General features: G+C 45.3%; 1 protein-coding gene across 1 annotated transcript in view; it reads right to left on the bottom strand.

The window, feature by feature from the left end:
* Positions 1-11,386: 11,386 nt before the first annotated feature.
* LAPTM5 (lysosomal protein transmembrane 5) overlaps positions 11,387-21,562 on the bottom strand; it is a 35,864-nt gene continuing 25,688 nt past the window's right edge. The window contains exons 6-8 of the mRNA XM_007954144.2: positions 18,615-18,710; positions 12,938-13,030; positions 11,387-11,476 (exon numbers count right to left, since the gene is read on the bottom strand). Of these exons, the coding sequence (XP_007952335.1) occupies positions 11,387-11,476; positions 12,938-13,030; positions 18,615-18,710 (279 nt within the window). The remainder of the gene's footprint in view (positions 11,477-12,937; positions 13,031-18,614; positions 18,711-21,562) is intronic.

Here is a 21,562-nt window from a genome sequence, read left to right as displayed (position 1 = left end):
ACAAATGAACAACAACAAAAATAAAACCTATAATATCCACTGTCATCAAGTCAATTCTGACTCACGACAACCCTTAAGGACAGAGTAGAACTGCCCCATAGAGTTTCCAAGGTTATAAATCTTTACATAGGCAGACTGCCTCATCTTTCTCCCGAGGGATGGCTAGTGGCTTTGAACCACCAACTTTTTGGTTAGCAGCCAAATGATTTAACCACTATGCCACCAGAGCTCCTTGTCTCCCACAGGGGAGGTGAGAATTCTACCACTGAAGCACTAACCTTTATTCATGCTTTCTGAAATTCCTGCTGTTTTTCCCTCAAACTCAAAACAGACCTCTGGAGGCATGAGAAGAACATATGAAGATGTGCAAATAGTGGTGGCGGTTAGCTCTCCATTCCATCCTTCAGTTCCAATCCCGTTCATCTACTCTGACCAAGACTCTAAGCACTCAGGAATGTTATTGCTGCCAGTTAGAGGTTCAAAAAGCGAAAAATAAAACTTTCCCCAAATTGAGAGGTGTTTTAGTTTTCTATTGCTATGTAACAAATTAACATAAACTTAGCCACTTAAAAATAGTAAATATTTATTAACTCGCCATTTTTATAGGTCAGAGGTCTACACACAACTGAGCTGGATTCTCTAACCATAGTCTCACAAGGCTGAAATCAAAGTGTATTTGGGCTGCCTTCCTTTCTGAAGCTCACCTAGTGGTTGGTGTGGGAGCTCTCGTGGCCTAGTGCCTAAGGCATTTGACTGCTAACCAGACGGCTGGTGGTTCAAATCCACCAGCCACTCCTCAGAAGGAAGGTTGAGCAATCTTCTTCATAGAGATACCACCTCGGAAACCCAAGGAGGGGTTGCTATGAGTCGGACCCAACTCGATGGCAGTGAGTTTGGTTTTGGAGTGGTTGGCACAATTCAGTCCCTTATGGCTATAGGAATGAGGTCCCCATTCTCTTCCTGGTTGTCAGCCAGGGGCTGCTCCCAGCTCATAGAGGGTCACCACATGTCTTTCCACAGGCCCTCCTAACCTCTTATACTTCAAACCTCTCTTGTTTCCCCTTCTTCGGGAAGAGCTCAGTCCTTTTTAAAGGCTCTCCTGATTAGGTTAAGCTCATCCAGGATCATCTCCCATTGTTAAAGTTACCTGTGACATGAAACATAACCCAATCACAGGAGTAACTCTTCTGCCAGATTCACAGTTTCCACCCACACCCCCCACCACCAGTTGCCACTGAATCAGCTCCAGCTCCTGGCAACCCCATGTGTGTTGGACTAGAACTGTGCTCCATAGCATTTTCTATTTTCTTTCTTTTCAGTAGAAAATTGTTTATTTTTGTTATTACTAGACAGTAGGCTCTGGTGGCATAATGCCTAAGGCATTTGACTGCTAACCAGAAGGCTAGTGGTTCAAACCCACCAGCCACTCCTCAGAAGGAAGGTTGAGCAGTCTACTTCCGTAGGGATACTGCCTCGCAAGCCCAAGGAGGGTCACTATGAGTCGGGACCAACTCGACAGCAATGAGTTTGGTTTGGTTTGATAGAGAGTAGGCTGTTGCAGAAGGCCCAGGGAGAGATGAAGGAGAGGCTGAAGTAGGTTGATAGTTGAGGGAAATGAGGGAATATGATATCTCCAAAGACTCAAAGCCCTGATTCATTCTCTCTCTCTCTCTCTCTCTCTTTCTGTAATTGTGATGTGGGTGAAAGTTTATCCATAGAGTTTTCAAAGGATGATTTTTTGGAAGTAGATCACCATGCTTTTATTCCAAGAGGCTTCTAAGTAGATGTGAACCTTCAACCTTTTGATTAGCTTTCAAGTATGTTAACCATTGCACCACTCAAGGACTCTCCATCTGTACACAAGAGGAGAGAATTGTACAGAGGCATAAGCCATTGGGAGTCATCCAAAAATTCTGCCTCCCACAGATGGTATATCGAAGTCTAGAGTAAGGGAGATGGGTAGGAAAGGGCAAGAGATGGACAAGGAAATACAGCACTTTCCAATTTGGGGAAAGTTACTTCAGGGTCAGTGTTAGAAGAACTACAACCAAAACAAAACAAAAACCACTGCCAGCCAGTTGATTCTGACTCATAGTGACCCTATAGGACAGAATAGAAATGTTCCATAGGGTGTAAACCTTTACAGAAGCAGACTGCCTCATATTTCTTCTGCAGAGCAGCTGGTGGGCTTATACTGTCACCTTTTGGTCACTAGCCAAATACTTTAATCACTGTGCCACCAGAGCTCCTAAAAATACTAACAATACAGCCAGGGCAATTGGCCTTATAGTGTAAATCCTCTGGCATGTGGAAAAGCACACCCTCTGGGCCCTCCCCTCTGTAATGCCTTCAGTGATGCAGCTTGGTGAGGAAGAGTCCCTGTGTGGAGTTCGGCCAGCTGGGAGCAAGGCCTGGCCCCGCTCTGACTTACCGAGTGACCATGGGCACCTGAGGAATATTCCACTATCAAGGTTCTCTTCATCAGGATGTCTTATCTCAGGAAAGTTTAACCCTGTCCTTTCCTCTTCTCCATGAGATTCCCAATGTAGTCTTCCCAGGAGAAGGAGCTAGGAAGTTGCACAGTAACTGTCCTGCCATTGTCCTTGTTCTTCCCTTGTCCCACTTGAGGTGCTTTAGAAAACCTCCACTTTCCCAAAGGCTTCTGGTAGAATGCAGCTGCACTCATGTATAAAATTTAACAATGTGGCCCTGTCAAGGTCAAGGCTGATCATAACTGTGTTTCAGTTATGAGTTCTCAGAGGTAGGATTATGGGTGCCCCCAGGCTGCCGTCACCCTCCAACACGTGGATATGTCTCCAGGTTTTGTCCAGTCTGTTTCTCTGCCTCAAATGTCCTCCTGCCTTGAATATCCTCCCTCACACAAGGATCAGGGGAAGCTATAAGACAAGGGTCCTGTCTGATCATCTGAGTCGCTGGGGCAGCAGCAAAATTACCCCCAGATGGACTCTGTTTATTTAGATGGGAGCAGGCCCCAGCTGTAGCTCCCTGTGCCGGCCCTTCCCTGCATGTCCACTGCCCATTGGAACACTCCTGGTGGCTAATTAGGGAGGCTTCCTCCTGGATTCTCAGAAGAGGCTGGAATGTGAGCACTGGCTCCTGGAGAGCCCTTCTGGTGGCCAGTGGCAGGGGCCTGTGGCTGCAGAGACACAGGAGCTGCTTCTTACCCCACCACAGAGGGTCTGATGCCACCCAGAGACCCAAGCTGGGCTCACAAATGGGTGCTCTTCTGACTTCCTTTACCCTGGGAACCGCTTTTCTTAACACTTAGAAATAGTTCATTGCAAGGTGGAGGCATTCCCAGGGTGCCTGGCTGGACAGGAATCTCTGGTCTCCCTGAAAGTCAGATGCTGAGACCAGCAGAGAGGAGCAACATGCCCAAGGTTATAGGATGGAGTTTGCCTGCAATGTCCATCCCTACTGCCCAGGCAGGTTGGAAAGGTCACTGGGCTGCTCATCCTGTCCATGCCCCCATTCGACCTCTGTGGTACGAGGTGTCTCATGTGGTTCATGACACCTCATTTGTGATGTCTTGGTCTCAGGCCCACAGAGAGATCAGACAGGCTGGAAGGCAGAGGCTGGGACAGGGCAAGGAGGCATGTGCTTTCATCTGAGGCCATAGTCAGCATCCTAGTTTCCCAGATCTGCTGTAACAGAAATACCAGAAGTTGGTGGCTTTCACAAACAGAAATATATTTTCTCACAGTTCAGGAGGCTAGAAGTCCATATTTGTGGTGCCCGCTCTAGGGTTCTCTGTCCACCCTGAAGGGAAATCCTTGTCTCAGCTTCTCTATCTAGCCTCAGTGTTCCTTGATGTCTCTTGTCATCTATTTTTCCTCCATTGTGCTTGCTTATCTGTGTGCCTGTTGTCTATGTGACAGAGTACAACTGCCTTGTGGTGGTTAAGTTTGTGTGTCAACTTGGCTGGGCCTGGTTGAGTGGTTGGGCAGCCGGATGTAGTACTCCCCATGATGATACTGTTAATCAACTCCATGGTGGACTCCACTGTGAGCAGCTGAGTAGCTGTCATAGGGGTGTGGTCTGCTCCCAATATATAAAGAGGAGCTTTAGGAATGCTCTGAAGCTTTTGACACACTTGAGTCCTGCATGTAGCCAGAGTTGTTGTTCAGCAGTCTGCCATGTTGTCTGCTGATCCTGGGACTCTTAATGGATTTAAATCAATGGCCTGTCGTGTGGTTTGGTAACATCGGGACTGTGCTTTTTCACTTGTCCACTTTGGGTTTGTCAGCCTCGGCAGCCAGCAGCTGCCTGGGTGAAGAAAGACTCCACCTTCAGCTTCAGTAGGCTGGGAGCAAGAAGCAAAGCTGAAGCCCAAGTTCGAGGGGCTTTTACCCAGCCCCTAGAGCCTGGCATTGAACTTGGACTTCTAACCTCCAAAACTGTAAGAGAATACACTCCTGTTTATTAAAGCCATCCCATCTGTGGTATTTTCTATTAGAGCACCACAAAGTAACTAAAATATTCCCCATAGTGTTTTCTAGGCTGTCATCTCTACAGGAACAGATTGCCAGGTCTTATCTCCCTAGGAGCTAATGGTGGGTTTGAATCACCAGTTTTTCAATTAGCAGCCAAACCATTGTCTCACCAGGTTCCTTTTCTTTGTGTCTCATCTCCTCTTTTTATATCTCAGAAGTCATTAGTTTTGGGGGTGGGGGTGTTTAGCTTTTTGTTGTGTGTGATTTCGATGAAATTTTACAGAGCAGTTCTGTTGCCCATTCAACAGTTCATACACATTTTGTTTTGTGACACTGACACACCCTACACTGATATATGGATTCATTAACATAACTAAGAAAACCCTATTCCTAAATGAGGTTACAGCCACAGGTATAGTTCATTGCCATCCAGTTGATTCTGATGCATGGCAACCTTATAGCAACCCTCTAGGACAGAGCAGAACTACCCATTAGGATTTCCAAGGCTGTAATCTTGACAGAAGGAGCCCTGGTGTCTCAGCGGTTAAGCTCTCAGCTGCTAACCAAAAGGTCGGCAATTTGAACCCACCAGCCGCTCAGAGGGAGAAAGTTGTGGCAATCTGCTCCCTTAAAGATTACAGCCTTGGGAATCGTATGGGGCAGTTCTACTCTGTCCAGTTGATTCTGAGTCAGAACGGAATTGGCAACAAATTTGGTTTGGTTTGGTTTTGAAATTTTCAGTGCATCCTCAGTTCTAGCCTCATGGATCTGATAACACCAGCTTCCCTTTCCTGAGCATTTACTAATCACTGATGAAAGTTTGTGGAAGGCACCACTGGGTAAATTGGTCCTTAATTCCTTTTGCTCTCCTCCGGGCTAGAAAAACAAAATACTCACTTTCCCAGACTCCCTTGTGATTAGGGGTAATCATGTGACAAATTCCGACCAATGAGATGTGAGTGAATGCCTGTGGAGGGAAAGGGTGCTGTTTCTGGGAAGGCTTTTGTCTTCCTCCTGCCTTGAAGACTGTTGTGGGAGTTGCAGCAGTCATTTTATGAGCATGAGGCAAAGGTAAAATTAGATTAAAAGATGTCAGTCCTAATTCTCTTAAATAACATCAGCAATTACCTACATTTGAATTTTTGTTATATATGGGGGGAGGGAGGCCCAACTAAGCCACTAAAGTTGGATTTTTTTTTTTTTTTTTTTGTATCTTATAAACAAACTCATTGCTGATATATTGTTCCTAGCATTTAATGTGCATAACTCCTTTGCTTCTCAGCAATCCTATGAAGTAGATAATGTTGTTATGTGCCGTCGAGTTGGCCCAACTCATAGCGACCCCTCCTTGGGTTTCCGAGGTAGTATCACTACGGAAGTAGATTGGCCCATCTTCCTTCCAAGGAGTGGCTGGTGGGTTTGAACTGCCAGCCTTCTGGTTAGCAGTCAAGTGCCTTAGACACTATGCTACCAGAGTTCCTAATATTGTTAGTCAATTTTACTGATGAGGAAACTGAGGTGAAGCCATTCACCAAGATCACATGGTCTGTAACTGGGAGCTGGGATTCCAATCCAGGCAGTCCAACTCCAGAGTCCACACTCTAAACCACATTGCCTCATTCTCCTCCCCTCCACACTCTCAAACTTCCATTCCTCTGCCAAGACAGGTCCTCCCATCTGACATGCCTTCATCTCCACCACCTGACTAACTCCCACTTCAACTCAGGAGTTACCTCTTCTAGGAAGTCTGCCCTGATGCTGCATACTGGGGTCAGCAATCTTCCCCTGGACTCTGCCCCCATCTTAGCCCTGGTCATATCATGTTCCAACTGCTCCTGTTTCTCTTGCCAGACTGGGCTCCCCATGAAGTCAGGGGCAGGCAGAGCCTTGTTCATCTCTATGTCCCCAGCAACACTGCCTGACACACAGTTAATGAACTAAAAACCCAAACTCATTGCCGTAGAGTCAGACCCAACTCATAGTGACCCCTCCTTGGGTTTCCAAGGTGGTATCACTACAGAAGTAGATTGCCCAACCTTCCTTCTGAGGAGTGGCTGGTGGGTTTGAACCGCCAGCCTTCTGGTTAGCAGTCAAATGCCTTAGGCACTATACCACCAGAAATGAATGTGAATGAATGAAGATCCAGTCAGAGGTCGAAAATGTCAATATAACTAACTAAAAGCCAAAGAACTTGTCAGGGGGGCAATACAAGGGGACACACAATGGAGATGGTGTTCTGTGTAAGTGTAAGCCTGGGTTTGGGAAGGCTGCCTTCACCTCTTCAAGAGGCCACCATGGGGCACAGGGTGTAGATGTGGAGCCCTTGAAGCCAGAGGTTAAAATCCATTTTTTTTTTTTTTTAAAAAGAAACTCTCAGCTCAGTAGGAGGAAGAGATATTTGTTGACCATCAGAGTTATCCTAGGATGGAAGGATCGCCTTGAAAGGGAAAAGTTCCCTATTAGTAGGGGTGGTGGTTATGTTTGTGTGTCAACTTGGCTGGGCCTGATTGAGTGGCTGGGCAGCTGGATTTAGTTATTCCCCATGGTGAGATTGGTAATTAACTCCATGGTAGAATCTACTGGAGCAGCTGAGAAGCTGCTTTGGGTATGTGGTCTGCTTCCAATATATAAGAAACAGCTTTGGGAATGGTATCAAGCTTATGGCACACTTGAACCCTGCATGTAGCTGTGCTGTGTTGTTGTTCAGCAGCCTGCTATGCTCTGCCAACCTTGCGACTTTCAATGGACTTGAATTAATGGCATGCCATGTGGTTTGGTAACATTGGGACTGTGCCATTTTATTTGTCAACCTTGGGCTTATTAACCTCAGCAGCCAGTACCTGCCTGAGTTAAGAGATGCCTCTAGCTTCAGTGCACCGGGAATAAGAGGCAGAGCTGAAGCCCAAGGTCAAGGGGATTTCACACAGCCCTTAGAGTCTGGCACTTGGAACTCGGACTTCTAGCCTCCTGAACTGTAAGAGAATAAACTCCTGCTTGTTCAAGCCATCCCATTTGTGGTATATTCCTGTCAGAGTGGCACTAGGGAACCAGAACAGTAGGGGTGCACAAGCCGAGGTGAGATGGCCTATACCAGGAGGTCCCACCTAGAACAGATGGAACCAACAGCCTCCAAAGTCCCTTCTGCTCTGTGACCAACTCCAGAGGCCTGTAGCACCTAAAAGCTTCCTGCTGCCCCCAAGACCTCCCTTGATATGCCAACCCAAAGCTGGGGACTAGAGTGAAATGTGGATTTCAGGAAGCAGAGGATCCCAAGAACAGGGGTAAGGCTGGTCAGAAAGGACAGAAGGATATACTGAGGCTCGAGTCAGGCCTATGGGAGTGGAACCCCAGCTCCACCACTCAATCAAGGGGTGACTCGAGCCAGTGTCTTTCCTCTCTGACCTCAAGAATAACCACACACAAGCCCTGTCATATGGGGCCTTCAGAAGAACACTGGGAACAGACACACTGAAGTCTCTGTTCATTTACAAGGCCATTCCTGCTACCATCACAGACCCCAAGAAGCAAGAGGTTCTCAACTCAGCGACCTCAGGTCTGATTTTGTCAACTTCCTTCCCTCTTGGAGAGCTCGAATGACCCAACCCACACCCACACCCACACCCACACCCCACCCAGCCCTGCACAGCTCCCTTTTTCCTGGGCCCAGCTACTTTCAGGCACCCAACTAAGACAGTTCCCCTCTTAGTGGGTCCAAACTGTCCAGCCCCTGTCAAAGGACCCCTGTCTGAGCCTCAAATGAGGCATTGATAGGGCCTCAAAGAGGCTGCCCAGCAGATCTCAGCCGCTTGGGTTGGCCCAGCCACGAAGACTTCTCCAAACCCAACTATTTCCTGCTCCTCGGCAGCCCCTCCTAACTGGCCTGGCCACAGGGCACAATCCCCCTATACATCTCAGCCTGTTTCTCAACTCCAGGCCAGGCATGAAAGGAGAGAAGGACAGGGAGTCACATTAGCACGTTCAGGGTCTCCTTGGTCCCCCTTGGTGGTGGTGACATGATCCTCATCCTCCCATGACCTCTACTTCTAATCTTCTCTTGTTGGAGACCCTCTCAGTGGGGTGGGGGCCCTCCTCATATGGATCTTCACAAGAATCAAGGGTTCGCCCATCCTGAAGACATATCCTCTCTCAACAGTCCCCACTTAGAGTATACAAAAAGGCATTTTGTTTAATCTCTGACTGCTGTGTGACCTCCCGAAAGTCACTCAATATCTCTGGGCCTTGATCCCTCATATGTGAATGGAAGATGTGAGAGACATCTTTCTATCTCTGTTAGATTCACCTTTAATCAATTGCTTGAAGATTCAATAAAGACCAAACACAGTCTGTGAAGAAACCTGCCATCCCCAAGAAAAGTCAGTAACACCAGAAGGTTGACAGCATTTCTCAAATCAATCTCCTCCTCTCTTTCCCCACAGGACAACAGCACCAGCCTTCTAATGAGTTCCTGCCTCTAGACTCTTCCTTCCTAAAACACAAACCTGGCCTCTTCATTCACCTGTCTAAAACCCTTCAAAGGCTCCCCCTGGCCAAGGATAGAGTCCATGCTCCTGGGTATGGCATTCAAGGCACTGCTAGGTCTCTTTTGACACTGGTGCCAGAGCTTAATTCATGCTGCCCTTGGCTCTCTGCTGACTGCACTCTCCAGCAGGCCCTCAGCTGCTTAGTAGCAACCTCAGGGGAAAAGTCGAGAAATGCAGAAAGAGACAAAGAGAGAGAGAGATGACTGATAACATTTGAGCCCTGGATCCAACCATGCTTGAAAGTTCCTGGACTTTTCATTTATGTGAGCCAAGAAACATCACCACCACCTTCCCCCTTACCATCACCCCATAAACTTGATTCTCTAAGATTTCTTTTTCTCATAATCATCCCATTCCTAAAATCACTTCTTTGGCAGATGTTAGCCAAGCAGCCAAGAACCCCAGTGTATGCAACGCCCTTGGTGATCCAGCCCCAGAGATTCCCCAACCTCCTGCCCCACCCCTACCCCACCTACAGCCGCACTGAGCTGCCCACCCAGCCCTCCCCTCCCACTTCCATGGATGCCTTACACACCCTACTCCTTTGGCCTACAACATCCTCCCATACTTTGCTTATAGCTGCCTACTCATCCTCCAGACTCAGCTTGGTGAGACCTCCTTCAAGAAGCCTCTGTTGGCCCCTCTGTCCTCTGTGCTCCCATGGCCCCCAGACTTTGCCTGTCATGGAGTTGGCCATATGTTATTATACTTGTTTATGGACCTGTCTCTTCTACCCCAGACTGTGGGTAACCACAGGCAAGTCTGACCCATCACAGACATCCCCAGTGCCCAGTGCAGGGCCTAGCTTCTAGTAGGTGCTTGTCTCCTGACTTGGGAGACATCAGGGTAACTGCATGGTACATGACTCATGACCAAGAACACTGTCACCTCCTGATGCTCATTGTCTGGGAATGGCACATGTGTGTGTGTGTGTGTGTGCACGCGCGCACACACTGGGATGATAGAGGTAGATGACAGCTCCCCAGTCTTGCCTACATCATATTTCATGAACCACACCAGCCAAAGAAAAGCTTGTTGCTGCTTTATTGAAACTTCTTCCCTGTCCCACACAAAGCAATTAAACAAGGAGGTATTGGCAGGGAGCCCCTTACATAGCCCTCTTCCTCTGCACCCCCTCAAAGACTCCAGAGACCCTGTCTCTGTAGACCTATCTTCACCTATGGGTCAGCTCCTTCAGGGGCCTGGCCCATCAGGAAGTAGGCAAGAAGGGGGATGCTGGGGCCCAAACCTTCCTAATTCCAGTACCAAACACAAGGCCCTGTGGTAGGGTCTGTGGCCACAAAGGGTTTGCCTGTTTTGACTGAACTAACCATGTGGATTTAGTCCAACAAACAGGTTTGGCTGGTTTCTGGGCTTAATTTCTGCTTGACCACAGTGTTATTGGGCAGAACTGACATGCCTAGGACTGAATCAGTGGCAATCAGTGGCCTGGCAGGTGGGTTTGTGTGGGACTGAGTCAACCTCCTTTCACTGAACCCACAGCTATTTGACTACACTGACCACAGGGTGACCAAACAGGCAATTGTTTGGTTGTTAATGATTGTTAATGGTTGGTGTCTGAGGTGGGTGTTTAATGATTGACACAACTGTGATTTCCTGGAACTAAGTGTTGTCTGATGGATTAGAAACTGACCAAATTTTCATTGGAAATGACAATTATTCAATGGCTCGGAGTTACTGAATTAAGTAGAATGGGCTACCAATTGTTGGATTAGATCAAATGGTTTGGGAATTAATTTGATTGATTTTTTTAAACATAATTTTATCACTATTCTAAATAGACTGGTGGTTGGCTGAATTGAAGTAAGCTATTGGAAAAAAATGATTCTACATATGTGTGTATATACATATTATTTACATACACACAAACACATATGTACTATACATATAATGTATTTAATGGGAGGACAAGTTACAACTACTCACCTAAATTGTTCTGTGTGAACTGATAACTATATACAAAACAATACAGTGGCTGTTTAATCTAGTTATTTTACCGAATTGACAAGTATGGTTAGGAGTTGTCAATTGTTTGGCTAAACTGGTCAAGTTAGCAACGGCTTAACCAAGCTCACCAAATTCAGAACAACCCATTGATTAAACAAGTGTCGAGCTGCTCAAAATAAGCCCAATGTTGTTGGACTGAATTTCTGAAAGATCCAAGGAGTCAGAGTCATTCAGCCAAAAGGGTTGACCCAATTGTGAGCATTTCACGGGAACCTGTGGGAGGAGCAGGCCAGCGAAGGGGACTCAAGAAGATTGTCCTGAAGTCGACCAGGTTGTCCACTCAACCACAGGGGCCACCAAAGCAAAGAAGCAGATTAAGAGGCAGATCCACCCTCCAGCACCAGGGCCGGGGCCTGGTGGGAATCACACCTCCGAGTAGGGAGGCGGTGCTGGATCCCCCTCTGGGGCCTTGGCTGGCAGAGATAGGGCTTCCTCATAGGACGGCAGGACCACCTGGGAGAAACAAAGTGATAAGGACTAAGGACTGGCAAGAAAGACCCACATCACAATCTAGGGTCAGGGAACCCAACCCTCACCTCTGGGAAAATGAATTGTTGATGATATCTAACATGTATTAAGTACTTATGGTGTGCCAGGCATTGCATGTGTGGGATAAAGTACAGTTTCCATCCCTGTATTGGTCATGATTGCTTTTGCCTAGTCAGCCTCAAATTCCTCTTGTTTGGATAACACTTCATTTTCCTTGGGAAAATAGTGGTTTCAAAGGTGTTGTTCCCATCCCACAGATCCAGGGATATAGTCACGTGACCTGGGTATGGCCACTTAAAGTAGAATTCCACCTCTGCAGCAATAGCTGTTGGTTTAAGGATGAGCATATAATGCAAGCTAGGGAGCTCTGGTAGCATAGTGGCTAAGGCACTTGACTGCTAACCAGAAGGCTGGCGGTTCAAACCCACCAGGCACTCCTTGGAAGAAAGGTTGGGCAATCCTACTTCCGTAGTGATAACGCCTCGGAAACCCAAGGAGGGGTCGCTATGAGTCGGGTCCGACTCGACGGCACATAACAACAACAACAACAACGACAGTCCAACCATACATACTCCTGGAACATTATTTTTCTGGTGGGGTGGCTAAGAGGATGGGAAGTCAACTTAGTGGTTTTGGCAGCCATTTTACAACCATGAGGAAAGGGTGGCTTGAAAATGGCACCAACACTGAGGAAAGTGGAGTCAAAAGACAGAGAGGATGTGATCAGGTTCTGATGTCAGAACTTGGCTAGGCCCAAAACCGGACCTATCTTGGACTTTTAAGCTCCATAAGCTAGTTAACTGCCCATTTTTGCTTAAGTCAGACTGAGTGTATTTCTGCCACTTGCAACCAAAAGTCTGACTAATACAATCCCCACTTTACAAATGATGAAAGTAAATCAAACCAACTGCACTTTTTCCTGTCACTTCTCTAATCCAGTCTTCTGAGCAAACCTCATCCTCTCTGCCAGGAGAACTCCCCTCCTCTTTGCCTGTTAACTTATACTGATTGACCATTTAAGCCATGCTCAAGTGTTGCCTCCTCCAGGAAGCCTTTCTGACACCCTAGATGAGCCTAGGGTGCCTCCTTTGTGCTCCCATGGCCCTGTGCTTCACACCAAATTGTAACTGGGTCTGTGCATCTGGCTTTACTCTGTCGTGTACATGTCACTAGGATGGAGATGGTGTGTTAATTTTCTCTGCACTCCCAGGGCTGCATGCAATGCTAGCAAAGAATCTGAGGCAGTAAATAATGAATGAATGAATGAATGAATAACATTGTTGACTCTCAGAGCTAAAAGGGATCTCTACATTTTTCTGGACCTACCTTCATCTTACAAGCAGAGAAACTGAGGCCCATAGGGGAGAGACTCGCCCCAGATCACACAGTGAGTGAGGGGTAGAGTTGGGACTTGACCAGGCTCACCTTTTGGGGTATCTTGGAGCTGCTCCCCTCCTCTGGCGAGTTCAGGTACTTTATGAATCTGTAGCATCTCCACACGCACTTGAACATGTACACCTAGAAAAAGGTCCAGGTCAGACTGTGCTTTGCTGACTCTCCTTCCTATTACCCCAGCAGGCCTGGGGCAGACACCAGGTGAGGGGGGCACAGCTCACCCCAGAAGGCATCGTCCAGTTGCTTCTGTTCAGATCCCCTATTGTGGTTGTGGGAAGGGGCTCTTCTGACAGTCACAGGCATTACAGGGCCTCCCTTTCCCCCACGTGTGTCAGAGCAGAACTGTGCTCCACAGGGTTTCAATGGCTGTGACCTTGTGGAAGCAGATCACCAGGCCTTTCTTCTGTGGTGCCACTGGGTTGATTTGAACCACCAACACTTCAGTTAGTAGCCGAGCACAAACCATTTGCACCACCCGGAGACATGCCCTCAGTGCAGGGGCTGCTTTTCAGGGTTCTTGCCCACCCTTCAGCCTCTCTGGCAATAGTCCTGCTGATGGTGCTTGATACCTCAGTGACTGGGAGCTCACTACCTCCTGAGTCAGTCCCACCCATCTTGAGCTAGATCTGATGGTGGGAAAGATTTTCTTCAAAATTGCTTCAAAATCTACTTTTTTCAAGTAAATTACAAAAGAGTGGTTTCAGCATTATGCTATGTTTATAAATGAAGAAAAATTATATATACAGATGTATGTATCTGTCATGATGAGGTTCATTTTTCCTTTTCTCTGTGTAGTTGGTGTGAGAATTGAGGAGAGAATTTTACTTGTCTGGAAGAAACTCTTTGATAAGATTTTCAAGATGGGATGTGCAGTCCCAAGAGGCATGTTCAAGGGACAAGAGACAGCTCCTAAACTGCCTCCTGAATTAGGAGAGCATGTCTTGTCATCTGAAGGGCCCCTTGTTTTATGGTTTCCCACAGGGGCTTAGTTACATAAGATGGGACGGACATAAATATGCACAGAAAAAATGAATGATGCAGGAATGAGGTTTGAAGATCTAGGGAAAATCAAGTAGGAAGAGGGGAACAAATAGGTCAGAGTGAGGGGGCAGAGAGAGAGCGTTCCCTCCCATGGGAGATAGCAAACTAGAAGAGGGAGGGGGAGATAGACTTGTGTGTTGGCCCTGAGGGGTTTCTTCCCCAGTAGAGTGTGACATGAAACTACACATTGATCTCTCCCATAAAGCCCTCAAGAAAGTTCTCATTGCACACTCATTAATGAACTTGTGCTAGGTTAGTTGTTTGAGGAAGGTTTAAAAGGAACAAAGGTGCCCTGGTAGTGTAACAGTTAAGCACTCAGCTTCTAACCAAAATGCTGGTCAAACTCACCTAGTGACTCCATGGGAGAAAGATTTGGTGATCAGCTCCCATAAAGATTGTTGTTGTTGTTAGGTACTGCCAAGTTGGTTCTGACTCCCAGCAACCCCTATGTACAGCAGGACAAAGCACTGCTTGGTCCTGCACCATCCTCACAATTGTTGCCATGTTGAGCCCATTGTCGCAGCCACTGTGTCCATCCATCTCGCTGAAGGTCTTCCTCTTTTTTGCTGACCTTCCACTTTACCAGGCATGATGTCCTGCTCCAGGAACTGGTCCCTTCTGACAACAAGTCCGAAGTATGTGAGATGAAGTCTCACCATCCTGGCTTTTAAGGTACATTCTGGTTGCACTTCTTCCAAGACAATTTGTTCATTCTTCTGGAAGTCCACAGTACATTCGATATTCTTCACCAACACCATAATTCAAAGGCATCAATTATTCTTCAGTCTTCCTTATTTATTGTCCAGCTTTTGCATGTATATAGGTGATTGAAAACACCATGGCTTGGGTCAGGTGCACCTTAGTCTTCAAAGTGACATCTTCACTTTTCAACACATTAAAGAGATTTTTTGGCGGCAGATTTGTCCAATGAAATACATCATTTGATTACTTTATTGCTGCTTCCATAAGGGTTACAGCCTAGAAAACCCTATGAGGGCAGTTCTACTCTGTCATATGGGATTGCTATGAGTTGGAATGGACTCTACGGCACCCAGTAACATTAACAAAAAGGAGCAAAGCTGTGTTTCCAGGTGTGCGCTGGGTGTGAGCAGAGCTGGCTGAGGGCCACGAACATAGAGGCTGGAACAAAGCCAACGCAAACATCAGTGGTGATGGCCCCTGAGTGGTTGTGAATGGTGGGCCGCTGTCTTCTTGCTGCTTATCTGTGTTTTCCAAATACATTTCTACAATGATCCCATGAGACTTTCATAACCAGAAAAAAAAAAAAAAAAAAAACCTTTGTAAATCTCATCTTTCTGTTGGGCTGACTTCAGCCTCTGGAGGTTTTCAGACCACAGGCTCTGGTCTGGTCTCTGGAATCCCACAGAACTCCCCTAATTCTCTTCACCATGAGGATTCTCTGTGTGTTTAGAGACAACAGTCACGCCTCCTTGAACCATCTCTTTTCCAAGCTCAATAGCCCTTGTTTCCTTGACTCCCTGAGAGAGCAGTGTTTCATGTCCCTTCACCCTCCAGGCCGTGCTACTATAAGCACATTGCAGTCTGTTGCCATGTCTCTGAAAACTACCCTGAAACTAGACTCCAACCTCTGGGCCTAACCACCCCAGAGAAGAATGAGAACATTCCCACCCTCCTTCTCATCACCAAACATCTATCACTAAGACCTCAGGTAACATCCACATTTTGGTGCCTGAATCACATTAAACTATGTCATGAGCAAAGCAAGACTTGTTATTGTTAGGTATCATCAAGTTGGTTCCAAAGCATAACAACCCATGTACAATAGAAGGAAACCGCCCAGTCCTGTGCCGTCCTCGGAATATATGCTCTGCTTGAGCCCATGGTCACAGCCACTGTGTCAATTCATCTCATTAAGTGTCTTCCCCTTTTTTGCAGACCTTCTACTTTACCAAGCATGACATCCTTGTCCAGGGACTGTTCTCTCCTGACAACAAGATCAAAGTGCATGGGATGAAGTCTGGCCATTCTCACTTCTCAGGAGCATTCTGGCTCTCCTTCTTCTGAGACAGATTTATTTGTTCTTCTGGCAGTCCATGGGATTTTCTATATTCTTCACCAACACCACAATTTAAATGCATCAATTCTTCTTTGGTCTTCCTTATTCATTGTCTAGCTTTCACATGCATATGAGGCAATTGAAAATACCATGCCTTGGGTCAGGTGTACCTTAGTCTTCAAAGTGACATCTTTGCTTTTTAACACTTTAAAAAGGTCTTTTGCAGCAGATTAGCCCAGTGCAGTACATCATCTGATTTTTTGACTGTTCCTTCCATGGGTGTTGATTGTGCATCCAGTAAATTAAATCGCTGACAACTTCAGTCTTTTCTCCATTTATTGTGATGTTGCTTATTGGTCCACTTGTAAGGACCAATATATATATATAGACTTATATACTGGAAGTCTGCTTCCAGTATATAAGAAGAAGCTTTGAGAAAGATTTCTGGAGATTTTTGGAACAGTTGGACCCTGCATGTAGCTGAGTCTTCATTCAGCAGCTGCCATGCTGGCCCTGCCAATCTTGGGACTGTTTCTGGACTTGAACTAGTGGCTTGCCGTGTAGTTTGATAATCTTGGGACTGTGCCATTTACTTGTCTGAGTTAAGAGACACCTCCAGCTTCAGTGGACCAAGAGCAAGAGGCAGAGCTGAAGCCCAAGGTCAAGGGGTTTTCACCCAGCCCCTAGGACTGACACTTTGGACTTTGACTTCTAGCCTCTTAAACTGTAAGATAATAAATCCCTGTTTGTTCAAGCCATCTGATTTGTGGTATCTTCTGTTAGGACAGCACTAGGTAACCAAAATACTTTGAAATCTTCTATTTAGCTCTTTTTTATATCATTTCTTTCATTCACTTTAGCTATTGTCCATTCAAGAGCAAGTTTCAGAGTCTCTTCTGACATCTATTTTGGTCTTTTCTTCCTTTCCTGTCTTTTTAATGACTGTTTGCATTCTTCATGTATGATGTTCTTGATGTCATCCCACAACTCCTCTGATCTTCAGTCGCTGGTGTTCAATGAGTCAAATCTGTTCTTCAGATGGTCTCTAAATTCAGGTGGGATATAATCAAGGTCACATTTTGGCTCTCTTGGACTTGTTTTAATTCTCTTTAGCTTCAATTTGAACTTGCATATGAGCAATTGATGGTCTGTTCCACAGTCAGCTCCTGGCCTTGTTCTGACTGATGACACTGAGCTTCTCCATCACTTCTTTCACAGATGTAGTCAATTTGTTTCCTGTATATTCCATGTGGCAAGGTCCACATGTATAATCACCATTTATGTTGTTTAAAAAAAGATATTTGCAATGAATAAGTGATTGGTCTTGCAAAATTCTATCATGTGATCTCCAATGTCATTTCTATCACAAGGCCATATTTTCTAATTACCAATGCCTCTTTTTTGCTTTTGCATTCCAATCATCAGTAATTATCAATACATCTTGATTGGATGTTGGGTCAATTTCAGACTTCAGAAGTTGGTAAAAATCTTCAATTTCTTCATTTTTAGCTTTAGTGAAAAATCTAAATTTCATTTAGTGGATGGTGAGTAAGTATGGATATTATCCTATCACTGACAGCACTGTACTTCAGGATAGATCTTGAAATGTTCTTTTTGATGATGAATATAATGCCATTCCTCTTTAATTTGTCATTCATGGTATAGTGAACCACATGGTTGTCTAATTCAAAATGGCCAATACCAGTCCAGTTCAGCTCACTAATACCTAGAATATCAACCTCCATGCACTCCATTTCATTTTTTGACAACTTCCAGTTTTCCTAGATTCATACATTGTACATCCCATGTCATGATTATTAATGGATGTTCGCAGCTGTTTCTTCTCATTTTGAGTCATGCCCTACCAGCAAGTGAAGGTCCCAAAAGCTTTACTCCACTCACATCATTAAGGTCACCTCTACTTTGTGGAGGCAACTCTTTCCCAGTCATATTTTGAGTGCTTTCTAACCTGAGGGAATTATCTTCAGGCATTGTATCAGACAATGTTTCACTGCTAGTCATAATATTGTCCAGTAATATATCAGACAATGATTCAGTGTTATTCATAAGATTTTCAGTGGCCAGTTTTTGGAGAAGTGGAGGGCCCCATCTTTCTTCCCACTTTGCCTTAGTCTGGAAGCTCCATTGCCCGTCTTGGGTGACCTTGCTGGTATTTAAAATACAGCGGCATAGCTTCCAGCATCACAGCAACACAAAAACCACCACAGTATGACAAACTGACAGATGAGTGGTATGATAAGCAAGACTTATGATACCCCTTATAAAGATGAAACATGAGGCCTAGAGAAGTGACTTGCTGAGAACCAACAGCACAGCTAGTGAGAGCTAGTCTGGGATTCAAACCCACATCTGTCTCATTCTAATTCTTCTGTGAGTTATACATTAACTCTCTGACACCTACCTGAGTATGGGCATCCTTTGTAGATCCACTTTCTGTAGATGAGATATCCCAGAGGATCCCAGGCAGGGTCTAAGAAGCTAGTATGGGGAGGGCTGGAGGAAGGAGCTAAAAGCAGGGAGGGAGCAGCAGAGGACACACTTCCCTGCCCTCGAACACATACACTGCACAGCCTCAGCCAGAGCCATGGGGCAGGCCAGACCACTCACCTTTAGGATGAGGACAGTGATGAAGGTGATGGAGAAGATGATCATCATCTTGATGAACTGGTTATGAGACATGGCCTCCTGGCTGGGGAGGTAATTCTGCAACAGATTTGAGGGCCATGTCAGTGCCTCCAGCCACAAGGAACAGTGCTCACACTTCCAGGAACAATGAGCCCACACTCAGTACTCTCAGGAGCACCATGTGGCACATTCATTACCTCCATCAATAGCCACAACACCCTTTGGAAGCAGGTTGCTAGCATTAGCCCCATTGGACAGGTGAGGAAACAAAGTGATGAGTTGGTTCCCCATCCAGGTGCCCTTGACCAAGCTGATGTGTATCACTGCTAGTGGACGATGCCTGTGCCCTTCTCTAGAGGATTGCCTTGGTTGATGGGAGCCACCTAATCCTATAATGCTGGGCTCCCCTCCCCTGTCCCCTGGACAGCTAATCGGAAGTGACTGACTGATGTAAGGTATATTACCTAGCCTCATTGTTTTGGCTGGGACAATCAACCTCTGTGACACTTTTAAAATAATGTCCACACATTCTTTGATATGCCATCTTTTAAGATATGGAGCTAACTTCCCCTGAGTGTAGGCTGGACTCAGTGACTCACTTCTAGTGAACAGAAGAGACAGAAATGAATATGCAGCTTCTGAGATTAGGTCATAAAAGACATTGCCATTTCCCCATAAGAGATCTACATAAATGGAGGAACATCCCATGCTCGTGGATAGGAAGGTTGAACATTGTGAAAATGTCAATAATACTCAAAGCAATCTATACATTCAATGCAATCCCAATCCAGATCCCTTCAACATTATTTAAGGATATGGAAAGAACAATCACTAATTTTATATGGAAAAGAAAGAGACCTTGGATAAGCAAAACACTACTGAAGAAGAAAAACAAAGTAGGAGATCTCACACTCCCAGATCTCAAAACCTACTATACAGCCACAGTAGTCAAAACTGCCTGGCACTGGTACAGCAGACACATAGACCAGTAGAACAGAACTGAGAACCCAGAAATAGGTTTATCAACCCATGGTCAGCTGATCTTTGACAAAGGGCTGAAATCCGTTAAATGGGGAAGAGATTGTCTGTTTAACAAATGGTCCTGGCAAAACTGGAGATCCATTTGCAGAAAAATGAATCAAGTCTGTACTTCACACCATACACAAAAACTAACTCCAGATGGATCAAAGTCTTAAATGTGAAACCTAAAACTATAAAGCTCCTCAAGGAAAAAAATAGGGGCAAATTTAGGGGCCCTAATTTATGGCATAAATAGACTATCAAGCATAACCCAAAATGCACAAACAGCAGAAGAGAAACTAGATGAATGGGACCTTCTAAAAATTAAATTTTTATGTGCTTCCAATGACTTCTCCAAAAGCATAAAAAGAAAACCTACAGATGGGGAAAAATATATTTGGCAACAACGTATTTGACAAGGGACTTATCTCAAAATTTATAGAAAACACCTCAACAACAAAAAGACCAACAATCCAATTAAAAAGTGGGCAGAAGACATGAATAGACACTTCACTGAAGAGGATATTCAGGTGGCCAACAAACACATGAAGAAATGTTCACAATCATTAGCCACTAGAGAGATGCAAATCAAAACAACATGACATACCATCTTGCCCCAGCACTAATAGCAAAGTTCAACAAGATACAAAATAACAAATGCTGGCAAGGACGTGGAGAGATTGCTGGTGGGACTGTGAAATGATCCAACCACTGTGGAAAGCAGTATGGTGATTCCTTGAAAAGTTGGAATTAGAAATACCATTTGACCCAGCCATTCCATTACTAGGTATATATCCTAAAGAATGAGAGTCAGGTCAAGAATGGATGTATGCACACACATGTTTATCACAACACTATTTACAATAGTAAGAAGATGGAAACAACCCACATGCCCATCAACAGAAGAATGGACATCCAAACTATGGTACATGCACACAATGGAACACTATCAACCCTAAAGAATAATGTAGAATCTGCAAAACACCACATCACTTAGATGAACTTGGAGGACATTATGTTGAGTGAAATAAGTAAATCACAGAAGGACAAATATTGTATTAGTCTGCTATTGTAAAAAGTCAAGGAAAGGTTTATATATGGAACAAAACTTTCTTTTTTGGTTACCAGGAGTGGGAGGGGAGGAAACCCTGTTAGATAGGTAGAGACAAGTATTGATTTGGGTGAAGGGAAGAGCAAGGTACCAAATGTCCATAATTAACACAGTGGCTTTGAGCAAAAGGAAGACATAGAGAGGTACATGGGAGATACAGACAACAAAGATGAACCCTTTTGCACATACAGGCATTGTCAGTGATGGCAAACATTGATCTATGGGTGGATGGATGGGTAGACAGGCTGAACAATCACGTATGTCTAGATGGGAGAGTGTGCCCATAATCATATACAGGGTTGGCAGACAATATTTCTACAATCGTATTTGTATAATCTGTAAGAATGTCCATGTATATAGTAGAACTGAGAAGGGATGAGGTTGTGGTGACTTCTTAGCCACAGCCAGCTACTTGGAGGAAGTCAGACCTATGAGCTCAGGACCATAGTCCCAGGGGACATAAAGCTCAGTTGGCATAACACACTACACAAAAACATTGTTCCACATTCTACTTTGGTGAGTAGCAACTGGGATCTTAAAAGCTTGCAAGTGGCTATCTAGTTGCAATGATGGATCTCTCCTTGTCCAGAACAAAGAAGAATGAAGAAAACCAAAGACACATGGAAACAATTAGTCCAAGAGACTAGTAGACCATGCAATCCTCAGCCTATATGACCATGAGACCAGAAGAACTAGATGGTGCCTGGCTACCACTGTCAACCACTCAGAAGGGCATTGATGCAGGAGATCCTGGATGAGTGGGAGAACAATGTGGAACAAAACTCAAAATCATAAAAAA

Source organism: Orycteropus afer, unplaced genomic scaffold (genome assembly GCF_000298275.1).
Source record: "Orycteropus afer afer isolate SDZICR_OR568_19922 unplaced genomic scaffold, OryAfe1.0 scaffold00433, whole genome shotgun sequence".
Lineage (NCBI taxonomy): Eukaryota > Metazoa > Chordata > Mammalia > Tubulidentata > Orycteropodidae > Orycteropus > Orycteropus afer.
The sequence above is the reverse complement of the archived record's forward strand: the minus strand, read 5'-3'. Positions and strand labels throughout refer to the sequence as shown.